This window comes from Equus quagga, chromosome 15, assembly GCF_021613505.1.
Source record: "Equus quagga isolate Etosha38 chromosome 15, UCLA_HA_Equagga_1.0, whole genome shotgun sequence".
In the NCBI taxonomy this organism is placed as follows: Eukaryota; Metazoa; Chordata; class Mammalia; order Perissodactyla; family Equidae; genus Equus; species Equus quagga.
The window spans coordinates 82,375,357-82,400,857 of NC_060281.1; the positions used below are offsets into that span (position 1 = coordinate 82,375,357).

Below are 25,501 nucleotides of genomic sequence, written 5' to 3' on the forward strand. Positions count from 1 at the left end.
CAAATCCATTCCTGGAAGACCTTTAATTAGTCCCCCAAACACCTATTCAGTAAGGTGAAACTTAGGCACTGTGATACATTATAAAAATTTTATCTATAAACCTTTGGGATAGTAAGGCTTTCTCCTAGAAATATTGAATACTCAGCTTCCTTCATCTAACTTATAAAGGACTAGTAGGCTAATAAAATCAGATAGCTCCCTAGTCACAATATTTCCATTTCTTAGAAAAGCAACAATTTTTTCTAATCAGTAGATTAAGAAGCCTAAAACCAGCATGTATTTTTAAAATATGACCCAATTCAATGATTTTAACATGAATATCTTTATTGAATCACACTGTTTTAAATTTATAAATCTAGACATTATTGTATAGTGCTATGACTAAATGATATTTGCATTGCATTTATAGGAAACATTCAGAAAGTTTTTAATAACTACTTTGAATCTGTTCCTTCCAAATTATTTTTATAGATTCCTAGAAAGTACTATCATAAATCAAATTCTATTTTTGAAAAGAACATATTGCCTTAACTTTCTTTAATCATGGACCCATCTCTTGTATTATATTTATCATTACTGGCAGTACTGTTGGGTAGAGGTTACTAGATTATGATATATTTTTAAATGACTTGCTTTAATTTTATCTCTTATAAGATGAATTCGATTGCAAACCTAAATTGATGAACTAATAGTCAAAGGAACTATATTGTTTATAAACATACCCTTTCTGGTATATTTCTGAAACTCATCTACCCGCTCCCCGGAAATACCACTCTATTTAGGAGTATAAGAAAACCAAGTTTCATGTACTGTTTCCGGATTCTATTTAAAGATAGTTTTAACTGGAGAGAAAATAACGTGTTTACTTTCAGGAGAAACATAATAGCTTCATTTAAACAACTTATTCAGGAGTCTCTTCTGATTATTGTACAGCTAACACGGTAATATCCCACTTGGAACATGCTCCAGAGGATGAATTAAACAGAAATGCTAATAGAGCTCATAATTTCCCTTCTTTGCGGAAAAAGTGACAAAATGTCTCAATGTTCCTAAGCTGCCAACTTTTAAATCACAAGGCTCTCCTTTATTACAGCTTCGCCAAAAATACATTCAAATTCCCACCCCAGTACCAAGAATAAACAATACTTCATATAGGTTCTTTCTTTCATACAAAATATTAAATAACACAAATCCCCATTTAATTTTGCTATTTTTATCAGTTTGCTGTCCTTTAAAAACAAAATGTTTCAAAAATAAAGTATCTATCACTTTCCAAATAGAATGACTAGTTCGTAGATGTACCCTCCAGGTAGCTAATGCCCAACCACTGCAATTAATCGAGCAGCCTTGCTCAGAGTGCAAAACATGCAGGCACCTTTCATCATAAAGTCATTGTAACACATTTGAAAGGTAAATTGCAAGACCTAACCCTCACTGTCAGTTCTCCCTCCTGGAAAACAGAAGTCTCATGTTAAGTCAGTGGTAGGATGGAAAATAGCATCCACCCCCCTGAATCTCCTCCATGTCCAATCAAGGATGATTAGACTCTAAAACTCTGCGTCCGGGAAAATATTTGAGACGTACAGCTTCAAAAGGAAAAAAATCAATCAATTTCCAAATTGTGGTCTTCCACATCCCATCAGGCCTCCTTCTGTAGGTCAAAGGTAAAAGAGACGGTTTGTCAGGGAGTGATGTGGCTCTTGGTGAATACTCTGGCCCACGAGGTAAGCCAGTTTGTGGGCGTAGTGGCAAGGAGCCGGAACTCGGATGACACCCTTTAGGAGAAACAAAAATTTTAACCTTATATCTACTTTTCCTAAATTTAAATTTTCACCGATATCAATTCTAAGGTTCAAAAAGAACAGATTCGATTTTGAACCATTTTCCAGATTTGAAGGAAAATCAGTATCCAAAAAAATACTCACTGGCAAATTATAATACATGTGGCATAGTCTGTAAGTTAGCCCCTGGACCGTATCTGGGCTCAAGCGAACGGTGTCGTGGATGACGTTGTAATGAGTAGGCGTGACAGTACCATCTTTCACAGACTGACTCACAATAAAAAAATCGTACCTGGAATTACAGAACGTGTGGGTATTTAAGCTTATTTAAGAAAAAGAATGTAGCGAACCTGGTATCTGAAATGACATTCATTTACAGAAATCCATCCTACAGACAGTTTCCTTTACATTTAGAAGCCTAGCTAACCGTTGAGCACTGACTTGATAAGCAAATCCAGCCAGGACAATATTCACACAAGTACTAACTCTCATGGGATTTAGACTTACAAGCATAAGTAGTGCTATCTAGAGGCAAAAACATGAAACTGGCACATTTGATATGGTCATAGGTAACTTGATTCAGAGATCCAGGGGTGGACACTTCCCGCCTCTCCCTGAGAATCACCGGAATATATTCAAACTCCCTAAATGATAGGACTTGTAAGGTTAATCCACTTATTGTAAATATTGAATTTATTTTTATGTGCATCATCTTACGTTATGCTTTATGTTGATCGTACTTTTCATTTGCTTTTTTCTTTAATCCTTCCCTGCTTCCACTAGATTGAGCAATGTCTTCTTTAATTTTACTTCATTTCTCCCTAATTGGTATGAATGTCATGCTTTATTTCCTGCTGTGGTTTGGCATAATTTTCTCATTTGCTAGTTGACTTTACAAGTCTAAAGAAGTTCTATCATTCTTCCTTATAACAGCACAATCTTAGAGTGATAAGTCTATTTAGAGTATATTTTTAAAATTCTGTGAGAAGAAAATGGTTGAAGACAGAAAAATCTATAATCCAATGTATCTATTCATACAATTTTTAACCTTCCTTAGGTCAATTCTTCCTTTCTCCTCCAAATCATGCAAACCTCAAAAAATTCTGTTACTATTTGAATAAAAGGGAATATTTAGAATAAATAAAGGTGGCTTACCACTCCTTCCTGGTCAACTCTACATCAACGACTGTTCCTGGACGTGGATTTCGAAGTTTTCCTTCAGACTCAACAAAAAATCGGGTGTTGATTCGTTTCTTCACCACAATGACAGCTAGTTTGACACTTAAAAAAATCATAATCAGGGTCACTATGTTCACTTAGTGTTATCTTAGAAGCATTCAGAGTGTCAAAACACCGCAAACACAGGATCCATTCAAAAGAATCTGCAGATGGCAGTTCTCCATCGCTCCCAACTTTACTGTCTTAGTGCCTGATTCAAGCAGTAGAGAAGGAGGGTTCAACAGCCACCCATCTCCGAGGGGAAGGGTCCATTCCTCACAAGGTCAGGACCACTTCTGCTATCTATGCTGGGCACCAGGCTTCAAGGACTAACAGCTGAGGCCAGAGGGGGCAGCTGGAGGGATCCCCGGCCCTGGGACCCACAAAACTCCAGCATAAAGGAGTTGGATAAGTAGAAACCATTGACAGACTATGTTCATGGATTTTAACGAATATCTGACGTTAGCAAGCCCTCCTACATCACAGGCTTGAAGGGACGTTAGAAAAAGAGAAAGATTCCTAGGGGTTCCATGGGGGAAAAATTTTCTACTGCAATGTTCCACTTCTGCTCCGTACTGTGACGTGGGCGTGGAGCACAGAGTCAAAGCGGGAAGGGTTTCCGTTCTCCCCACCCATCCACTGAAGCCTCTGTTCTTCTCTAGCTCTTTCTCTCTCATAATTCACACATCAAACTGTCAGATCTTCGTCCAAGATTAAAACGTGGAGCTTACAAAATCTGCACTTTATAACCGATATACCTACTCGTTCGTTTGTAAAATACTTTCTAAGCAGGATGAAATCTGTGGTATCTCATACTTAATCAATGCTTCAAGCTGACCATCTCCCACGCCATCCCGATACACAATAACAGAACGTGGCATAAATAGATTATGTTCACGCCAGAGCTTCAGAGCAGCTAAAAGGAAGCCAGAAACACAAGTAAATGAGCCATAACTTGGAACAAACTGGCCACTGCTATTTTTGACCCCTTCTAGGTTCATTTTTCAATATCATAGCTTTCGGGACCGTTGCACTGCTTAAGTCCTCAGTCTAATCAGGGTTTCTCAATGAAAGTATTAAAATTTTGAGCCATATTTCTCTGTGGTGGGGGTGGGGGTGCTGTTGTCCCACGGGTGGTAAAATGTTTTACCCACTAGACTAGATGCCAGTAGCTTCTCCATCTCAGTTGTGACAACCAACAGTGTCTTCAGTCATTGCCAAATGTCCCCGGGGGTCAGTATCCGCACTGGTGGAGAAGTACCAGTATAGACTCAAGTGCTCCAACTTCTCCAGGACACTGACCTTGCAAGCAGTCCCTCAGCCCATTCACAAGCTCCTGCCCCGATTCCTGGAAGATACATTGAGAGAACCACCTGTTTGGAGAAAAAGAAGCCTTCAGAGTTTGGAAAATGAATGTCATCATTTTGATTCTGGATTAATCTATGACCCAGAAAATCATTATTGGCAGCTGAGGATCCAATTGAGGATCCCTTCTTTCATTCCCATGCAGATAGCAAAGCATGGGTCTCTTCTGATCTCTTAGGCATTTAATAAAATTTTGAATGCACACAAATAGTAATATAGACAGGAAAGCATTCATTAACGTTACTAAAAATCATATACGCTTTCAATATGCGTGACTCCCGTCCTTCCACCTACAGAGGGATGCCACAAAATGAACACCCACTGCTCCTAGAGATTCCTGCTTCTAGGCCAATGTCTTAAACGCTGGCTCACCTATAATAATCTGCTTTGAAGGACTAGTTTTCCTTCAACAATAATAGCTATTGTGACTGCTTACCAAGATATCAGTTAAAATTACATATTTGTCTCAATGTTCTATTCACAGATCGGAGCCCTACTGTAGCAGAATTGTCCCTGTCCTAACCCCCCTGGAACCCGTGACTATAGTGAGCTGTCCCCTCTGTGATTGTGTTATGACACAGCCAACTTTAGTTAAGCCTCCTCTAATCTCATGAGGCCCTTTAAAAGCAGGGAATTTTCTAGACTTTGCGTGGTGAACACGATACAGTCTAGACAGAAGTAGTGATGTACACCTGAAATTTACATAATGTTATAAACCAAGGTGACCTCAATAAAATACACTTTTTTAAAAAGAATCTCTCTGCCTAGAACACGGCAGGTTCTATTAGCTAAGGGGTAGTTTAACTTTTAAAATTAAAATTTTAACCAGAAGTTGACTATGTTATAAAAATGTCAACAAACATCAATTAGGTCCACCTCTCCTACTTGGTCTGGAGATAGATACCAATTAAACAACATCTTCCAAAGTATACTCACTGTGTTAATTCGTCATTGACGCTCGACACAAATCCTGCAATTGACTTCCGTCGATTTACAATATCGTGGAAACAATCGATACCGATGAACATTGTATTCCGCAACTTAAATTTTTAAAAAGGTAGTAAATTGAGTTAGGAGAGAATGCAAGCAAAATTTAACAATTACCTTTTAAATCTAGTTAAATAGAATCTTAAATTCCACTAAACACAAATGAAATAAAGAGAAGGCAACAAAATGCAACGTACTCCTGTTTCCACCTTCCAGAGGGCTCCTCCCATCTTGCAATTCATCTGCTGGGCGATCTTTGTAGCAATGGTCATCAGCGTCTGGGGTTTGTCTAAGGTCCGCGCCACCACACACTGGCTTGGAATGGGGTAATTGACGCACAAGAATTTCTTTATGCCGTCATACATTTCTTTCCTGTCACTTGACAGCACGCAAACGACCTCGAAAGCAAGCAAATATGAAATTCCAGGATGCAATAACACAGTGATACGAGAAAGGGACACCACGTTGAGGAAGCTATTGAGGTGGTGCACTGACAGCGAAGAGTCTATGTGTTAAAGAAATAGCTGAATCCATGAGGGTAAAGGGCCTAGAATCACATTACATTAAACAATCGTGAGTGAGTGTGGGGAAGAAACTGGCTGTAGGACAGGCATTTGACAATAGGCATCAATCGCTTAGATTCGCAAAATCCTTTGGTCCTAGTTATTCAATTTCCAGTTTATCAAGACGTTAACAAGGGTGGGTTACAAACGTAGACTGAAATATAGCATCATCAGGACAGTCACCGTCTACAGGATGATCATTATCTGTGGGGCATTTGCCAGGCATTTTACTTGACTCGGTTAATTGTTCCATCAACAACCTACTGGGGACACTATTGTCGCCATTTCAGCCTTGAGCAAATTATGGAAGTTATGGAAATTGCCTGATTTACAAGCAGCAGAGCAAGGTTTCAGACATTCCCTAGGACCCCCAGCAGGACCTGGGGGTTAGCAAGAGAGGTTACCGCTTGGCTCGTTTCTGACCGTAATGGGAAAATCATCAGTATATTATTTTTAACATGATAATGCTTGTAAGAAGTTTTTGGCAGATATCTTTTATCAGATTAGGGAAAGTCTTCTTCTCATTCTAGACTGAGCTTTTCTTTTCACATGAAAGGGTGTGGAATTTCATTAAATGCATTACCAGCAATGATTAAAAGAAATATTTTTCCCTGTAATTCAATACACTAACCAGCTAATCGTTTATATTTTTCTAAAAACTGCATTTCAAATTTTCACATTTACTGGCACACCCTAGCCTATGGCGTTCTCCTAATATTTCTTTAACCTCCAGCGAGTCTGTAATAATGAACACTACTTGTTCCTGATGCTTTGAGCCTCACTTTTTTCTTCACTCTCGACAATATCAAATTTTAATATTTTCAGCTTTAGATTCGTTGGCTGTTCTCTATTTAGTTTCTGCTTTTTATTGTTGATTTCATTCTACTTTATTTGGGTTTACTCTGTTCTTGTGCATTAAAATTCAGACTTCATCCCCAAAGCATTCATTAAGGGCTGTGGGTCCCCTCTTATCACCAGTATGCTGTTTTACACAGATTTCGATGCATAGTACTTACATGGTCTCTCCATTCTAAGAGTTTTTATTTTATTAAATTATTATTATTTATTAAATTTCCACTGAGATTATTCTAATATGGTTGTCACTTAAAAATACCTCTTTGGTCTTTGAGTTTATGTGGTTTAATGATTTCTAATTGTAATGTACTATAGTCACTGCGTGTAGTCGATAGGATATCGATGCTTCATTATTTGCCTAGGATTTCTCCAAGCCCATTGTGATCAGCTAAAGATGAAGACAAAACAAACTTAAAGATATGCTTTTTAAAAGCACCTAATCTTTGGGCTACAGATCACACACACACATGTATATCTCTCTGTATATACACATTAGTAGGTTACTAGGTCAAGCTTTTAAATAGGAGTTTAAAATCTTCTAGATTCTAGTTTTTTTTATCTGCTGATCTCTGAGTTTCCTGAGAGTGGTCAGCTACCATTGTCTCCTAAAATGTCAGCTTCTGGAATAGCATGGACCTGTCCACCGCTGAGAAGAGCTATTCAGGCTGATGAAAATATAGGGGCATGCCTGTTGTAAGGCTCAGCCAGTTTAACAACACAATGAGGAATGATAGGGTTGAGATAAGAGAGAAGCAGGGACCCAGAGAGATGATCCCAGCAACTGAGGCTGCATTCTCTCAAGATATCTGCCTGGCTCAGTAAACACGGCTGAGAGGCTGCAAGGCTATGAAAAGACTGACAGCCTCATAGAGAGAGAAGGACAGAAATTGAAGACAAGGTCCTGCCAAGGAAAGGGTGCTTGAGTTAAATTTTGAGTGTCTACCACTCAAAACTAAACAGATTAGATTTACAACACCTAAGTGTTAAAGAAGACAGGAAGCTATGGGATGCTCAAGCTGATGGTGGATGTGTACACCGGTGCAACTATTTTGGAAAACTTATGAGTAGCATCCCAGGTAAATCCCCAACAGAAATGCATACATATGTGCACAAAAGACACATAAAAAAGTATCCACACAGTACTATAAGTAAGAGCAAAACTAGAAACATTGCAAATGTTCATCAATAGAATGGATTGAGTTAAAAACAATGGGATACTATATAGAGCGAGAGAATGACCTACAGCTACACCCAGCAAAGATGAATCTCAAGGTTGAGCAAAAGAAAACAGAGGCAAAAGACTATGTAAATGTATGACTCTTTTTAGGTAAAGTTCAAAAAGGGTGACACTAAGCTCTGGTGATAGAAGTGGGGGTAGTAGTTGTATTTGGGGGATAGGGAGTTTGAAGGGGACAAAATGAGCATCAAATAACAGTAAAAGCTTATAATCCATTAAAAAAGAATCCATGAGTCCATGTTTACATAGGTAAATAAAGAATGAAAATGTCTTCCTTAAAATAGAATACCAACTAATAAATATTGAAGGAATGTTGAAAGCACAAAAATCACCATTTGGTGAGGACCGTAATAATAAGCATTTCAGGCAAGAATCATCAATGCATGTTAAAAATTGGTGACTGAAACTTCAAGGAGAAACAGGAAATTTGCATAGTCTCAAAGTGTCTTCCCACTATAAATTTATCAAAGGGAAAAAAACAGTAACTTTAAAATGGTGAAACCTATCGGACCTCATCTTAATTGAATGATCAAACTTAAAATTACCAGTTAAATCAACATTATGTGCTTCCCAATGTGATGGATTGAGGACATAGCATTAATTCTTTAGTATTCTGCAAGAGTGCATGACCTGAATCTAATCATGATGGAACAAGAAAATCCATATTGAGGATTGTTCTAGAAAACAACTTGCCACTGCACTTCCAAAAGGTTAAGGCCATAAAACCCAAAGAAAGACTGAAGAAATTTTTGAGATTAAAAGAAGACTAAAATAACATGTCAATTAGATGCCTCAGGTAACCCTAGATGGACCAGACAAATAATTTATTTTGCTATAAAGGAGATAAGATTGGTAGAACTTGAATTCAGTGTGCAGATCAGATAAATGGCTCAGGAAAATACACACATACACTATAACTATTGTGAATAATGGCACACACACACATATATATATATGGACACACATAAATAAGGAGAGGGAAAGAAGGATTAAATGCAGATAGATATATATGGATATACAGCTAGATAGATGGAAAGAAGAAGGAGAGAGAATGATTATATGAATGTAGTAAAATTTAATATTTAGGAAACCTGGATGATGGTTATAAAGAGATTTATACTATCTTTGCAAATCTTCCTGTAAGTCTGAAATTACATTAAAATATAAAGTTAAAAGAAATAAAAGTTTTAAATATTCAGGAAAACAGAAATTAGAAGTTTTGGACTGAATTGATGTGTAATCATTATTTTTAAAAGAAAAACTGTAAGATTCTCTATTTAAAATAATGGGGACCATGTTCTCAGTTGGCATTTTTTAACGCAAATGTCTGATTTTCAGGAATTATTATTTTTGAGATAACTGTATTTCATTTTTATTCTTGTAGCCTTAAATTATTAGCACAATACTAGATTTGTTTTCCTTTCTGTGAAAAAAAAATCCTATAGCTTGAATATGCTTTTATTTCTTCTACTTCTGCCTTACTCCTCCAACTCATACATGTATAGGATTTTAATTCTTTATTATTCAAACACGAGCTTCCTTCCTCGTGATGACTTGTTTAAAATAGTAATCTACAAGCTGTTGTCTGCATACACCATAAGGAAAATACATTCTGAAACAGTATGAACACTTAGGAATTACTGGTAGTGTTACCACCAATTCGTATTACATATTTGTGAAGTTAACATTTTATTTTATATATAACATAAATGTGTGGCTTGATGTCTTATCTGATTCAATGGATTATCTTACACAGCCTGGTTCTGGCCTCTTGCCCAGTGCTACACAGCCTTTAAAATCTGTGAGCCGCATCACTTCACCGCTACTTACATACATGAATTCCCCTCTATGGAAATCTATGGAGATTTCTGTTTTTACTTAAAGACAATCTTGCACATTATTTTCAGACCCTATTTTATTGCTCATTCCCAGTTGTCTGGAGTGCATAAGAAGATTGTAGGCATGCTGCCCTCCACCATCTGACAAAATATTTAAGGGGCTGCCTTGAGTAAAAGAAGATATTTTTCAAAAAAGCAAATCCAGGATAAATGAGTAAAAGTGAGACAAGTTCCCATTCAAGAGATGAAGGATTTCTTTTTTTTTTCCCCCAAGAAATTCCAACCAATTGAAAAGGTGATCTTTAGCTTCTCAGGCAGATGCTAAATGAGCAAAGAAATTCCTGTTATGAGAATGAGTTGGGATTCAGACAACTACAAAGGCTCGATCAATTCTGATTCTAACATACTAAGATGTGACTCTTTGCCGATTCCTAATGGACGTTTCCCTGATCTAGCTGAGCACTTAAGGTCAGAACACTGGAGAAGAGTGGAACACAGTACTCAATACAGTAAGACTCAAAATGTAAGTACAATATTCTTTCAAAAGTAAGATGTTTCATTTGACACTGAGTATGGCTCATACAAAGTATCCTTCAGGGTAGCCAAAAAGGCTCCTTAGCGGAAACTAAAAGGCGAGAAAATCCTGGCCTTTATGTAAAAGACAATAAGAGAAACATCAGGGTTTCATGATCAAGAAACAAAGATCCCTTTAAAGATCATCCCAGAGGAAGAAGGGAAGAACGCAAGATGAATTAGGAGAAAGAATCCAAAGAAAGAAGAAAAAAGAAGTTGCTTTGGCAATTCAGATACAACATAATGACAATTTGGTCTAAGACACTGGATGGCAGAAATGAAAGGAAAAATCCTAAGTAAAATACTGAGCGAAGGGAAGATGAGGTGCTGCAAGAGAGCAGAGAGTTTGCAGGTTACAACTGGAGAGAGAAACGATAAATGTGATGATCTCCACAATCCATATTTCTTTACATTTGTATGGTGTTTTTCAGTTTGAGACTTAAAGAAATAATAATTCCAAGTCCTCAAGCCTGAAAGAATTTGCATAACATGATAATATTAAGCAGTACCTCAAACCCAAAAGTCTGTATTCAGCTCTATTATAGGGGTAAATTTGTATTCGTTGGCCAGTTTAGAAAACCAATAGCAACATTCCAAATTCTGTGATACGTACAAACGCCGCTTTAGAACAACCACTAAAGACTGTGCATGTATCAAGTAGACTTACCATCTGTGTCTTTGATGAGGCGTGTTTTTCTAAGACATTTATATAGGATTTGACTGTGTCATTGACTTCAAGCCTAGAAAATAAGTATATTGTCTATATTCAAAAGGTCATGAACAGAGAAACACATAATATTTTATGCAACCAATGAAACACTATATAAAATAAGTCAAGAAAAAATGCCAAGATAAGCATTTCAGTTGAAAGCTTGCTTTTAAAACCAAGACAAGTTGAACAATTTTTGGAAATACATCTGGGAACTAGTTCTTAATATCCCCCCACCATCCATTTACACCAAGTTGACAGTTCTCATGTCTTCCTCAACATGGATCCTAATAGCCACAAACCATATATCACAAAAGCCTGTTTTAATATTTGTTGACTGGAGATTAGATGGGTATTTTGTTTACAAACTTTCAGAGTTTTGATAAAGTGACTGATTTCTACAGTTTAACATTTTCAGTTATTCCACTCCCTGATTGCTAACAACCGAGGTTTAAATTGGAAGGAATTTCTGCTCTACTCACATTTTGGCATCTCTCATAGCTATGCCCATGGTGGGTGTGACTTTCCGTAGACACTGCATTAACGAAATGGCTGCCCCGTAATTTCTCTTAGTGTAAAGCATTAGCCAATCATCCAGGGACTTCACCTTAAGTAAGGGGCCCTTTCTTGTTTCTTTTGACCATTCTGCAAACAGTGGATGGGAGTTAAACTGGAAAAGAATTCCAAGACACGGTATAAAACTTCATTTAAAAAAACCACCTAAGATCCTTTCCATTGTAAATCTGTGCTATCTCCCGCTGAAATATTACAATTTTAAACTTTAATCATGACTGAATTAGATATTTTTATGAAGAGACAGGTTAGTAATGCTGGAATTCTATCATGGGTTACTCTGGATTATTTTGATCTTAACTATTTGACTCTTAAGGATACAGTTAGAAGATCATTTTGCCTTGAGAAAATGTCCACAATACTAACAGGTAAAGATACAGAACTGAGTTTACTGTATTCCAAGCACTTTCCATGCATTCCTTTTGAATATTTGCTTGTTCTCTCATATAAAGAATAGGTAGTCTAAGAGAGAGTAGTCATAATTATTGACATGACTAAGTTAGTTCCTGTTTTTGTTATTATTTGACAATGTTATTATTCCTACGATGACCTGTCAACTTTGAAACCGTCTTACCACTCTTCTTCCCTGGCAAATTCTGACTTCTTTCAGCAGTCTTCCTGAGAAGGACAAAAAGTTGGTATCGAATTTCAAATCCCAGAGTCGAAGCTCCTCTTGCGCAGTCTTATCTCTGAAAGTTAAAATATTTCCACATGATCAAATCAAGGAAAATAAGCAAAAACAATTATTCATTTGCAAAACACAGGGCAATTTCCCTCTCACATAAGTTTCCTTCTTGCTTGTCCTCGGTTAAGACACTACAGATCAACTCCCTCAAACTCTGAATAGTCTTGTCTTGCTCTCACATTTGTGGGGGCACTAGTCTTTCCATTTCATTTCATTCATCTCCCTCTAGATTTCCTCTAACATTGCAATGACAGAAAAAATAGAATTGTCCCCCCAAATCTCATTTTCTTCCCAATCGTCATTTTTTAACTGAAAAATCTGAGATGCCAAGGGATCTCTCTGCACGGGTCTCAAATTCGGTTCACACACACAGAGCCAGGAAAGCAGCGCTTACCTTTGTACAGTATTCATGAATTTTTGCAGTTCGTGCTGCCTTTTGTCTGGATCCAACCTCATGTGAAGAGCCAGGTCTCTCATCACTCTGTAGTCTTGACGCATGGCATCCGTTAGACCTTCAACAGAGATCCAAAAGATACAGCTGAGTAAGCAAGAATAGACTTTTTCAGAGGAGACTCAACTGCAGTATCCGGAAGAGGAAGAATGAACAGAGGACACAGCTCCAGGTCAGATGGAGTATCATGAAAAGCCCACACTTCTACACCCGAATATCTGTGACTTTAAAGAGGGATTGTCTCCTGGGAAGACCGCATAAATCTGCTATACCTGTCAGGCTGCAGAGCTCAGGGACCAGCAGCACAGGTTCATTGGGTGTGTCCTGCTGGCTCTTCTTCCATTTTCCCTTGCTGATCAAAAGTGGCTGAGTTAAGTCAGTGACCTGTGTGTCATATTGCTGCTCAACAGAAGCGAGAAAGAACACTGGCATGATTATCAGCAAAACCTTCGTAACACCTCAACAACAGGTACAAACGTGCATTTTTGGGTCACAAATGGATGCCCAGAGGTGTGGTGACATTGCTTCCTCAAGCTTAAAATTGCGTTAAAAATACCCTTAATGTTTTCTGAATTTAGATGTCTCAGGGACCACGTCTTTTTTCTTATAAACATACACGGCTAAGGAGAAAAAGACTCCCACAAACGTTAAATTGGAGTCACTGAGCTATCCTTCTTTAACTTTGCATATGGAGATGGGTGAGGGACTCCTAGAGTGCCTATTTCTCACCTCAGTCTTGCCTTAAAAATTCCTAAACCATATTGAGAACTTTCAAGAGGATTCCTACACTAATGGGGGACAATCAAAGCTGGCCACTTTTCAGAGTCACCATTTCAGATCTATTCTCAACCTCCTCCTGCATCATTTCCCCTAAGTCCTTAGTCCCTGCTTCCAGTAGGAAAAGGCATTTTCAAAGACATTACACGCACAAGTTCCTACCCTAGGCTGTAATGCTTGCACAATGAAGTGCCTTTACCCTCCAACACAAAGTGGTCCCTTCAGAGATCCTCCTGTGTTGCTTATTGGTAAGCAAGGTCCTTGTCAATAATAATTTAGCCACACGAACTCCGGTATCAACTGTCTTTTCGATATCTTGGGAACTTCAAAGGAATTCCCACGTTAGACAAGAAGACTTCAAATCCAGTGTTCATGGCTTTTTCTTCTTGGGCTGGGCTACTACTTTCAATTCTCATGAAATTCTTGCAGATTACATAGTTTATTTTCCTTAAAGTGGTCTGTAGTTATCTGAAAGGCAGCTGGGACTCACCCCCACTCCCCGATCCTACAGCCTTCTTAAGGTGGGAGCTAGTGCAAGTATGCACATGTGTGTAGAATTGTGGCACCATTTTAGGCCTCATCAACTGCTCCTACCACCCAGTTTCTCCAAGCCTTTGGAGGTGCTATTCTTCCTGTAGAGAACTTTGGAAATCGCACTTCCTTTGTTACAGCTGTTATGAAATATCCTAGAAGGATCTTTTGCAACATCTAAAAAATCAGTTCTGTTGCTCCTATTTGCATTATTATTAAACCTCTATTGAAAGCCATCGTATTTCCCTTCCAATGACTTATCTATGAATTCATTGACTTTTCCAGATCTCATGACAACACTAAAACTAAACTGTTATCTCTCTCTAGACTGAGTTCCCCCCAGGGCATCCTGAGACTCCCCCAGTCACTTCAAATATTTCTGCCCATCTGTTTTACTCAAGTAAAGCTGCTGAAAACCTTTCCTTATATTTCATTTACATCCATGACTATCTGCAGATGCCAAAAAGGTAGCTTGCCTTAATGTGTCAAATTCCCCCCCTCTCAAATTATTCCTAACCCCCCACCCTGTGATGACATTCATAAACTAACTATTACAATTTATATGTGCCGGTCAAGGTATAAGATACAAGAGGTATTACAAAGAGCAAAACCAGCACTGTCCTGCCCCCATGAAACTCAGTCTACTGGGGAGGGGAGAGACTAATGAAATTATCACCCAAACATGTAATTACAAATTGGGATAAACGTCATGAAATACAAATGCGTACAGAATAGGGTGCCCACAGAGGCCTGAGGTTGCAGGTTGGCGTGTGCGTTTGGGGTGGGAGGGGGGTTGTTAGGATATCCAGAATGGCTCTTCTTAATCAATGACCTTTGAGTTGAAATTTGTAGAATGAGCAAGCCTAGGTAGAGGAATGAGCACACTTAAAGCTAGGAGGAAGGAGGTCCTTATCTCCCTCACATCCTCATCTCCGTCACCTCCCCAACTTGCATTCCCTAGCCTGTCATAATCACTCCCTCATAAATGCCATCAATTCCTTCCCTCCTTTTAGCCTTCATCATACTACGTTGGCAAGCTCTGACCATGCAACAACCCAGCTGTCTGTCCTGTGCGTGTAACCAGCAACTGAGCCCTGCTGATTGGTTCTACAGTTAGTCTTGGCCACAATCTGAAAGGGGCGTTCTATTCAAATCCCCTCATTATGCTCCTTACTCATTCAAAAACCAACATCTCATACCTTCTCATCTCTTCCCAAATCTCCTACACACCCCCTTCCCTCCACCCACCAACCGACACAGCCAACCATCTTGCTTCCTACTTCACTGAGAAATAGGAGGATTCAGACAGGAATCCACAACATTCTGCCCAGCGTTTACCTTTTCCCCTGTAGACATGTGCTCTGCCGCTGGGGCCCGATTTCTACGGAGGGTTTGTCCTGCTCAGAGAAAAGTCAGCCCCTAAACAGAGCTCTGGATTCTAACCTCTGCTCAACTTCAGGGATTTTGTTTCTGTTATTATCCCTTATTTCTCTTACAATCGATTTCTCCCTCTCTGTTGGATGATTTCCACCAAGATGGAAACATACTATTGTCTAATTTTTTAAACTCCTCCTTCATCTCTCATACCATTTCTCTCCTCTTCTTTTGTAGCAAATATTGCCACGTTTTTTTCTTCAGTACCTTCCACTTGGACTTTGATTCCCACTATTACCAATTTGCTCTTGGTATGAGCTCCATGCTATCAGACCCAATACACACTTGACTGTATCTCTTTTCCCTCCAGCTTCATTGAGGTGTAACTGGTATACCAAAATCTGCACACAACTACGGGATACAATTTGGTGAGTTTGGACGTAGGTATACGGTCTTATTTAACCTCTTAACATTCTACAGAGATGCACTTCCCTCCTCTTTCTTGAAATACTTTATTCTCTTGTTTATCTACATATTCTGCCTAGGTGACTGCAGATCAAAAGCCAAGGATTAGAGAATGGCTAATGACTGCCCAAATCTAAACCTCCAGGCTTTACCTCCCCGTGGAACTCCAGATTCATGGACATGCCCAAACAGCAGGCTTTATTTACCCCTTTGGGCAGAGAAAATGCTGTGAAATCACATCGCGTCACCTTGCTGTACACGAAAGAGGAGAGCCGCCTCCTCAGCTGTCACTTAGCTAGGGTCAGGCTACAGGACTGAAGTTTTGACAAACAGGAAGACGAGTAGAAGTGGTGCATCAGCCTATCACTTCCAGTCCAAGGTCCCTAAGAGCCAGGGCGTTTCTTCTGCTTCTTTTCCTCTCACGCAACCACCTCGGAGTCCACTTGGTGAGATGGTCGAGCCACAAAATGGTAACACTGGATCGCTGAGTCATCCCATGGAAGAGAGCTTCCCTGAGAGCAACTAGACTCTCATTGGACTTTACTCAAGCCAGAAATAAGTCCTTCTTTTATTAAGTTACTGACATTTCCATTTCCAACTCCAACAGAGCCGATCTCATCCCCGAACGATCCCCAAACCTGCTCCTCCCACAGACTCCCCCATGGCAGGAAATGATGCCATTGCCCCCGCACTTCCTCAGATAAAGCCCAAGGGTTGTGTGGCAGGCTCCTCTTTCCATCACTCACTACATCCAAGCCATCAATAAGTCCTGTCCATTTTCAACTATTTCTCCCACTCTAATCCAGGTCACCCTCATCACTTACCTAAACCAATTTAATAACCTCCTCATTGTTCTCCCTGCCTCCATGTTTAACCCCATACAGCCCATTTGCGGTACATCAGATGAAATAATCTTGAAAATGAAAAATTCATCTACATAATACCCTTGGACAATAAAATCCGGTCGACTTTTCTAGAGAACGCACTAGCCTTGGTAGCTAGTGCCTGATCTGGATACATCATGGCCATCTTGAAAATGATGTCTTTGCACTATCTCTTCTCTTTTCCTTGATCTGCACACAGCTTGCTCCTTTTTGACGTTCACATTTCGGCTTCTCAGAGAAGCTTTCCTTGACTACCCAGTCTAAGTAGCCACCAGACACTCTCTATAATCCCCTTCAATTTTAATTATCTGCACATCCTTTATAACTATCAGAATAGTTTTCTTCTTGTTTGCCATCTCCCTGCCTGCCGTGAGAATGCAAGTTCCTGTGAGATCAGAGAACTCAATTGTCTTACCAATGTATACGCAAGATATATGATAGGAACTCACTCAACACTTTTTGGATTGAAGGAAAAGCACTAAGTATGAAGCACAAATGAAGATAATGTCAGAATAGAACCATCCCCTTGAAGGGATGTCAGAGGGCTGTGTATCCCCAATGGTTTCAAGTAGCTAGATTTTGGGTTGCAATATAAAAAATACAAGCTGTTTTTTAAAAATCATCCATTTATAAGTTCTTTCCATTTGCTACAAATATCTGTGATTCCTTTAATTATCTTTCTCTCATCTTCCAAAGCTAGAAAAGCTCCCTCATCAACTGGTATATCTTAGTTTACTAAGGCAAGTCTACGTACGTTCTTGTGAACACCCAAAGATTGAAGAATCCATGAATTACGAGATTTAGCATATAATTGACATCATTTCAGGTAGTAATTGGCCATTTTTTCCTTCCTTTTGAACCAAACTCTATAGGGCTGCAATTTCTACATAAGTAAAGTTTTCATATCTTAAGTCTTACCATATTTTATTTTCTACCTAACAATGCATCTACATGTTTAAAACTCCCATAGCCACTTCTGTGACTGACACAAGGGGCCATATTGGAGCCATTCTAATTCTGTGACATTACCCTGTACCCAAGCTACTTGAATACACGGATAATAGAAGTCAAGCTATAATATCCCAAAAGGAGAATATAAATATATAAATATATAAATGACTTAAAAATATATTTAACCACATAATCTGAAAAGATTTTAAGATTTAAATATATTTAAAGAAATAAAATTTCATACCTGCCTGTAGTAGTCCACAAAGGTGATTCTGTTGCCATCTGACTTTTTAAATGTAGCTTTAGGAGTCTCCTCCCAATTAATAGCATCCACCCTGTAGGTTCTGTTGTTGTGCCTGTGGAATAATCACAATATATGGTATTATTCCTGGCTCATTCATTGCGTGGAACCATGCAAGAATCAAGGGGTTTAAATCCTGTAAGTAATTGCAGGATACGTCAGCTTTAGTAAGGTTAATTCCCATAACATGCAATTCACCCACTTAAATGTACAATCTAATGATTTTTAGTATAGTCACAGTTGTGCAAACATCAACACAGTCAGTTTTAGAATATTTTCGTCACACAAAAAAGAACCACCATAACCATGAGCGTCACTCCCCATTTCCACCCAACTCCCCCAGCCCTTGGGCAACCACTAGTTTACTTTCTGGCCCTATACATTGGCCTACCATCACATTTTACATAAATTAACTCACACAATATGTGATCTTTCCTGACTGGCTTCTTTCACTTAGCATAATGTCTTCAAGGTTCATCCACGCTGTAGAACGTATTGGTACTTAATTCCTTTTTATTGCCAAATAATATTCCACTGTATAGATATACTATATTTTTGCTTATCCACTTACCAGTTGATGAACATACGGGTTGTTTACACTTTTGAGCTATTATGAATAACGATGTTATAGACATTCACATACCAATACTGCTGGACATATGTTTTCATTTCTCTTGAGCATATAACTAAGAGTGGAAATGCTGGGTCATACGGTAACTTTATATTTAGCATGTTGAGGAAATGCCAGACTATTTTGCAAAAAGGCCATACAATTTTACACTCACACCAGCCGTCGATGAAGGTTGGTTCCGATCTTTCCACATCCTTACCTATACTGGTTAATATCTGCTCTTTCATTTTAACCATCCTAGTGGGTATAGAGTGATATTTCATGGTGGTTTTAATTTGTATTTTCTTGATGGCTAATGATGTTCAGCATCTTTTCATGTGATTATTGGCCATTGGTATATTCTCTTTGGAGAAATGTCTATTCATATCCTTTGCCTATTTTTAAAAATTGAGTTTCTTTTCATTGAGTCGTACATGTTCTTTATATATATATATATAAATACAAGTTACTTACCAGATATGTGATTTGCAAATATTCTCTCCCATTCTGTGAGTTGTCTTTTCACTTTTTTGACAGTGTACTTAAAGAACAAAAGTTTTAATTTGGTGAAGTCCAATTTGTCTACATTTTTTTTTTTGAAGAACCTTAGCCCTGAGCTAACTACTGCCAGTCCTCCTCTTTTTTGCTGAGGAAGACTGGCCCTGAGCTAACATCCACGCCCATCTTCCTCTACTTTCCATGTGGGATGCCTACCACAGCATGGCTTTTGCCAAGCGGTGCCATATCCGCACCCGGGATCCCAACCAGTGAACCCCGGGCCACCGAGAAGCGGAACGTGCGCACTTAACCGCTGAGCCACTGGGCCGGCCCATTTACATTTTTGTCATCACTTGTGCTTTTGGTGGCTTATATAATAAGCTTTTACCTAACCCAAACTCCTATGTTTTCTTCTAAGAATTTTGGGCTTTTAACTCTTACATTTAGGTCTATTTTGAGTTCCAGTTTAGCTAATTTTGTGTGTTGTGTGAGGAAGGAGCAGCTGGATATCCAGCTGTGCCAGCAAAATTAGTTGAAAAGACTATTCTTCCCCTGATTGAATTGTCTTGACATCATTGTTGAAAGTCAACTGACCATAAATGTGAGGATTAACTTCCGGATCCTCAGTTCTATTTCACCGATCTATATATCCATCCTAATGCCAGCAGTACACTGTCTTCATTACTTCAGCTTTGCAGTAAGTTTTGAAATTGGCAAGTGTGAGTTTTCTAACTGCTCTTTTCTTCAGATTATTTTGCAAACTGGTGCAGCCACTGTGGAAAGCAGTATGGAGATTTCTCAAAAAATTAATAGAAGTACCATATGATCCCACTGCTGAGTATTTATCCAAAGAACATGAAGTGAATAATTCAAAGAGATTTATGCATCCCTATGTTCATCGCAGCATTATTCACGACAGCCAAGACGTGGAAGCAACATACATATGATGGAATACTATTCAGCCATAAAAAATACAAAATTATCCCATTTGCAACAACATGAACGGACCTTGAGGGTATTATGCTGGGCAAAATAACTCAGAGAAAGACAAACACCGTATGATTTCACTCATATGTGGAAGATAAACACATGAATAAGGAGAAGAGATTAGTGGTTACTAGAGGGGAAGGAGGTAGGGGGAGAGGGAGAGGCATACAGGGGCACATGTGTATGGTGACAGACAAAAATTAGACTATCAGTGGGGGGCACGATGCAATCCATACAGAAACTGAAATATAATAATGTACATCTAAAATTTACACAATGTCATAAGCCAATATGACCTCAAAAAATTTTCAAAAACATTGTTTTGGCTGAGTAACTTTAAATCCATTCTCTTAGCAACTTAAGATTTCTGGTGTAGAGGGAGACTCGAAATAAAAAGTTCCTTCCAAAGGAAATTTGCTAATGTGTTCTAATTAAGCACTGATTTTTAGAATCCCTAGACACAGAGGGAGAGAAAAGCAAGAAGACATTTGGAATGAGCATACTCAGCTACACGCAAGTGAGGTTTCAAATGAATGCATTAACATTAGGAATTGCAAAAACGGCAAAGCTGACAATTGACATAGTCCTCTCCCATACTGTATAAGCAGATGAGAAAAGTATACAGCGATTCTTGCCATTTTCACGCTATTTCTACTTCTGAACTTCAATATTTAGTAATTTGAAAATAATAGGAACATCTCTTATGGAAAAATAAGGTTTTCAAAGGGATTAGATGGGTTTTAGGGCTGGTACAGTATTGTAGTGGTTAGGTTTGTGTGTCTGCTTTGGCAGCCCAGGTAGCAGACCTACACACCACTCAGCAACATCAAGCCAGGCTGTGGCAGCGTCCCACATACAAGACAGAAGAAGATTGGCACAGATGTTAGCTCAGTGACAATCTTCCTCACCTCAAAAAAAAAAAAGTGATTGGATGGGCTTTTAAGATGCAGACTTACTTGGTGAGAACGATTAAGCCAACTAATGCTTTAGAAACTCGCTGTTTGACATCTCCCTCTCTGGGAGTGTCAACAATCCTCATTATTACATCATAAGCAGTTTCCATTCGGAGCAGTTTGTGGCTCACGTCGGCACAGAGGGTAATACTGTTTTCATATTCAAGAATAGACGTGAAGTAACCAGGCCAGACTTCCAGACTGCAAACAGAACACAGTAGATGTGAGTGTCAAGGCCAAGCTCTGATCATGGAGCCAAGCGTTATGGGCCCAAACTCAGGGTCTGAAACGGATGCTTAGGAGTCGGTTCCAATTTCTTAGTTTTAGTAATAACTGGTGTTTCTAAGGAACTTCCAATAGAGATTTACCAGATGTGCTGGTTATAAGTAACACATCATCTTTGTTAAACCATTTTTATTATTACTCACAGGCTTAAAGTGTCATGTATACTCATGTACGTGAGAATATTATATATATATATATATATATATATACCCATATATACACATATATACATATAGATACAATTGCTATGATTGAAAATATTTTCAGAGAGAAATTACCCAAATTTGGGATGAATATTTAGGTTTCTTAGATGGTTTACACAACAACTGAATATCTTAAGGGTTGTGCTTAAGATGCTAGGAGTTTTAGAGTGAATCTTTTCACTTCCTTTGAAGTTTACATTAAACTTAATTGTTCATAGCCAGAGGGTACAATTTAAAAGACCATCACTTGTAAACCACGTGACTTCAAATGAGAGTAACTTTCTCAAAAGCTTCTGTTTCTGTGCACAGAATGTGGAACTTTCCACTTTATACAAACCTATGATCCAAGAACTGAGTGGCTCCACATTTATTGTAATAGTTGCGACCAATCTGTTTCAATTCCATCGACTTCAAAATTCTAGAAATGGAAAGAATAGGTTGCATTGAACGCACAGTGAATACCAAGCATTTGGTAACAGACCTCAAGATACATGAGGGAAAGATATCTGCCACTGGCTTTGTTTACACTAACGATTAACATGAAGTGCCTGATATAACAGGTAAGTTACACTATGAGGTGGATATTAAAGTGCATTTAACCTCAGTTTTTCATAAAACAAAATGTCACGGAAAGGCCATCAGAATGACCTTCATTCCCAGAAATGAACCAAAACACCTTTTCCAGACTGTGTCTCGAATTTTAATTTTGAATATTTGTTCATCACAGCGAGTGCAGAATAGAAAATGAGTGTATTTGCTCCAGAGGGAAATACGCATGGACGTGCATAGCTGATGGCTGTTACTCCTTCTAGATAGGACCCAGACGTGGGGGCGGGCAGGAGGAATAATATTGAGGAAGGCCACCGAATTCTCCCAGGTCCAAGTGAGGCTCAAGTGTCCTTTCATCTCAAGAACATAAGATGCTAGAAGCAAATGGCCATGTTCAACACCACTGAAACTCAGTAAAACCAACCAAATTGCGAGGAAACGCAATCTAACACACTTTCTAAAGAGAATGTTGTAATAGCGCAGGCAATCTGGCGAGGTGGGCATGAGCTCTCTGGAGAACTCGATGGTAATCTTCACAGGCTGTTCTTTGTACTTGCTGACCACTTCCATTTTCTGAGATAAAGAAGAACAGAAAAGCCTTAGAGGTGCTTCCAAGGACACTAAGTTCCATCGCATCGCAAGTCAATGTCACTTGGCCATCCAACCCACCGCCGTGGCAAGCCATCTTTCCCACCAAGACACGTGCAGGTAGAAAATGTGATTTACACGACAAAAGTGAGGAGTCAGAATTAAATATTTAAATCAAAACTATTTTTTACTTAAGCTCCTCTAAATGATTTGGTTAATTAATACAGAAATTTATAGAAGAAAATTAAGTCCTTCTCCCGATGTTTTTCTTTTTTTGATGATGTTTTGGAGGGAATAAGAAATAAAATAAAAATCTATTCAAAACTTCAAGATCAGCATTTTCGAGACATACTGTGCCATTAAAAAGGTAAAAATATATATATTTCACCCTTATATTCTGTTTAAACACTGAAATAAAAATCATTAAAGAATACCAATGATAATCAAACATGAACATGGGTTTTGTTACAAGTCCAACGGGCAAGAGATCTCCATGATATCTCTACAAACAGCTGTACAGAAACAACAGGAGTTCTCCTAGAATAAAGTCAAAAGGCAAGAGAAAGAGAACAATGTTAGGAAAATGTCAGTAACACTACTTAACTCGTTTACGTAGCACACGAGGTAATAATAAAGAGTTTCCATCAAATATACGACACTTTCCAAGTAACGATTCATGTTGTTTCAGTAAGTCCGCACGGAGACTTCCATCCTCTATGTCTGGCTTGTAGTCAACGTTGTACTGATACGTGACCCATTGGGGACGAGATGTCACTCGGAAATGGTTCGCGAATAGCCTTACAACTGTACCTTTCGAGCCTGAAAAATTGAGCCACATGTCAATATTGAGACAACAAAGTGGTCAATTGCACCAAAGACAATTTGGACAGCAAAACATTGAGAGCCAAAGCGAGGTCGAACAAGCAGGCTAACAACATGACAGAAACATTTACCTACACCTGTCGTCCAGAACACCTAACATCATCATTTAGCTGAATTCTTATACAAGTATGCATTTAGAAAGTTAAAATATATGATTAATATAGTTATAAATATATTAATATAGCAATAAAAAGATCAAAATAAGACAAACTTTTTGCAGCACAAGCCTTCCAAAAGGAGGGAAAAGCCACTGTACGTAATAGTGTTTACAAAAAAAATCTCAGTACGACAAAGAACTGGGTGATTCTATCTTAATGTCTATAAGAAGAAAAAGAAAAACAAAGAATGTATGTCTAAAATGTCTTCTAAATATGTAAATAAGTTCTAAATAAATAATAAGGACTCTAAAATGTCTTCATTTCTGTAAAAGTGAATGTTACTACAAAAATGTGAGAGAGGACCTCCGCTTACATGATGGCATGAAGCTTTACAGAATCTAAGCACCAACACACATCTCATCAAAAGTTTAAAATGAACAACTCCATCCAATGGGCTTAATGGCCGGCGTACCTGTTTTTGACTTTCTGACATGTTCCAGGTTCTGCCGGGTATTCACCACCAGGTCTCGAAAAACCCCGCTGAAACCCCTGTTCTCCCTCAGCGAGGCCGCCTGCAAGCCAGCCGAGAGCTGGAGTTCCGCTACGGATAAACATAAAAGCAATGAGTTTATACAAGAAAAGGGGAAATGTAAATACGAAGGACAGTAGGAAACCCCAGCTATTAAGCAAAACCGTCAAGGTGGTTTGAGGTAGATAGGATGATGTCAACGGATCCAAACAACATTATTTCAGTAATGCGTCACCAGCAAGGGGGACTAGAGGCCTTTCCCAACAAGTCTGCAGTCCACAGCAGTGGTTGCCCCAGCCCTTCAGTCATCGCTGCTGTTTCATCAGGCGCTTGCTCAGAGTACAAGATCCTTCGAAGCAGAAACCTTGCGCGCTCTCTCCATCTTTACGGGTTTATCAGCTGGCACCACACTGCCCTCTAGTGGGCATCAGAAAGTACCGGCTGAATGAACAATCCATCAAAAATCCATGAAACTGGCTTTTGATACAGAACAACTGATCTATTTTATTAATAGCAACTGGGAAAGTGTCTCATGCTATTTTTGCTAAATCCCGAGATTCATACGGATTTAAATATGTATTTTACAAGGTCAGTATTTGAATGACAATGCCAAGCTGTCGTTCAGCGGAGAGGTGGTGCATTGTGAAAGAAATATGCGCACATTATCCATAAATCTTGTGCCCCTGAAGGGCCAACGCCTTGGGTTATAAAAAATGGCTTTCTTCAACATGCTACTTCTGAAAGCTATTATTCCTAGTTTATGATGATCTTACAAAATATTTAGAGGATGAATTTCTATAATAGAAAAACTATTTCATTGACTCATAAAATTTTTAAACAACTTTATCAAACTCAACTAATTCTGACACACCCAGGAATCAAAATCAAATTCAAATTTCAGTGAAAGAAAACAGCAGCCATCATTCATTAGCACTTGCTACATACAATGTATTTCACATATAATATTTAATCACAGCTCCTCAGAGATGCAATACAGATAATAAAAATGGGTATTTTAATTTTGCATATTCAAATTTATAACTTCATTTTATGGAGCCTGGATTTTATATCTGTTTGTTATAAAAATATTTATTTACCTTTTAAATTTTTTTGGTGTTTCAAGCTCTGACCCACCACAATTTATCTCGCTGTAAGAATCAAGCTAGAGGAGAGTGACATCAGCAAGATGGCGGGACAGGAA

At 38.6% G+C, this 25,501-nt stretch overlaps 1 protein-coding gene across 1 annotated transcript in view; it reads right to left on the reverse strand.

The window, feature by feature from the left end:
• Window positions 1-1,658: 1,658 nt before the first annotated feature.
• The window catches only part of PIWIL3 (piwi like RNA-mediated gene silencing 3), a 30,411-nt gene continuing 6,568 nt past the window's right edge, over window positions 1,659-25,501 (reverse strand). The window contains exons 3-20 of the mRNA XM_046641036.1: window positions 24,244-24,372; window positions 23,396-23,610; window positions 22,658-22,776; window positions 21,992-22,072; window positions 21,170-21,367; window positions 18,062-18,173; window positions 13,108-13,234; window positions 12,779-12,896; window positions 12,274-12,388; window positions 11,609-11,796; window positions 11,085-11,157; window positions 5,549-5,749; window positions 5,301-5,404; window positions 4,302-4,372; window positions 3,762-3,915; window positions 2,937-3,062; window positions 1,926-2,073; window positions 1,659-1,775 (exon numbers count right to left, since the gene is read on the reverse strand). Coding sequence (XP_046496992.1) covers window positions 1,659-1,775; window positions 1,926-2,073; window positions 2,937-3,062; window positions 3,762-3,915; window positions 4,302-4,372; window positions 5,301-5,404; window positions 5,549-5,749; window positions 11,085-11,157; window positions 11,609-11,796; window positions 12,274-12,388; window positions 12,779-12,896; window positions 13,108-13,234; window positions 18,062-18,173; window positions 21,170-21,367; window positions 21,992-22,072; window positions 22,658-22,776; window positions 23,396-23,610; window positions 24,244-24,372 — 2,396 coding nt within the window. The remainder of the gene's footprint in view (window positions 1,776-1,925; window positions 2,074-2,936; window positions 3,063-3,761; window positions 3,916-4,301; window positions 4,373-5,300; window positions 5,405-5,548; window positions 5,750-11,084; window positions 11,158-11,608; window positions 11,797-12,273; window positions 12,389-12,778; window positions 12,897-13,107; window positions 13,235-18,061; window positions 18,174-21,169; window positions 21,368-21,991; window positions 22,073-22,657; window positions 22,777-23,395; window positions 23,611-24,243; window positions 24,373-25,501) is intronic.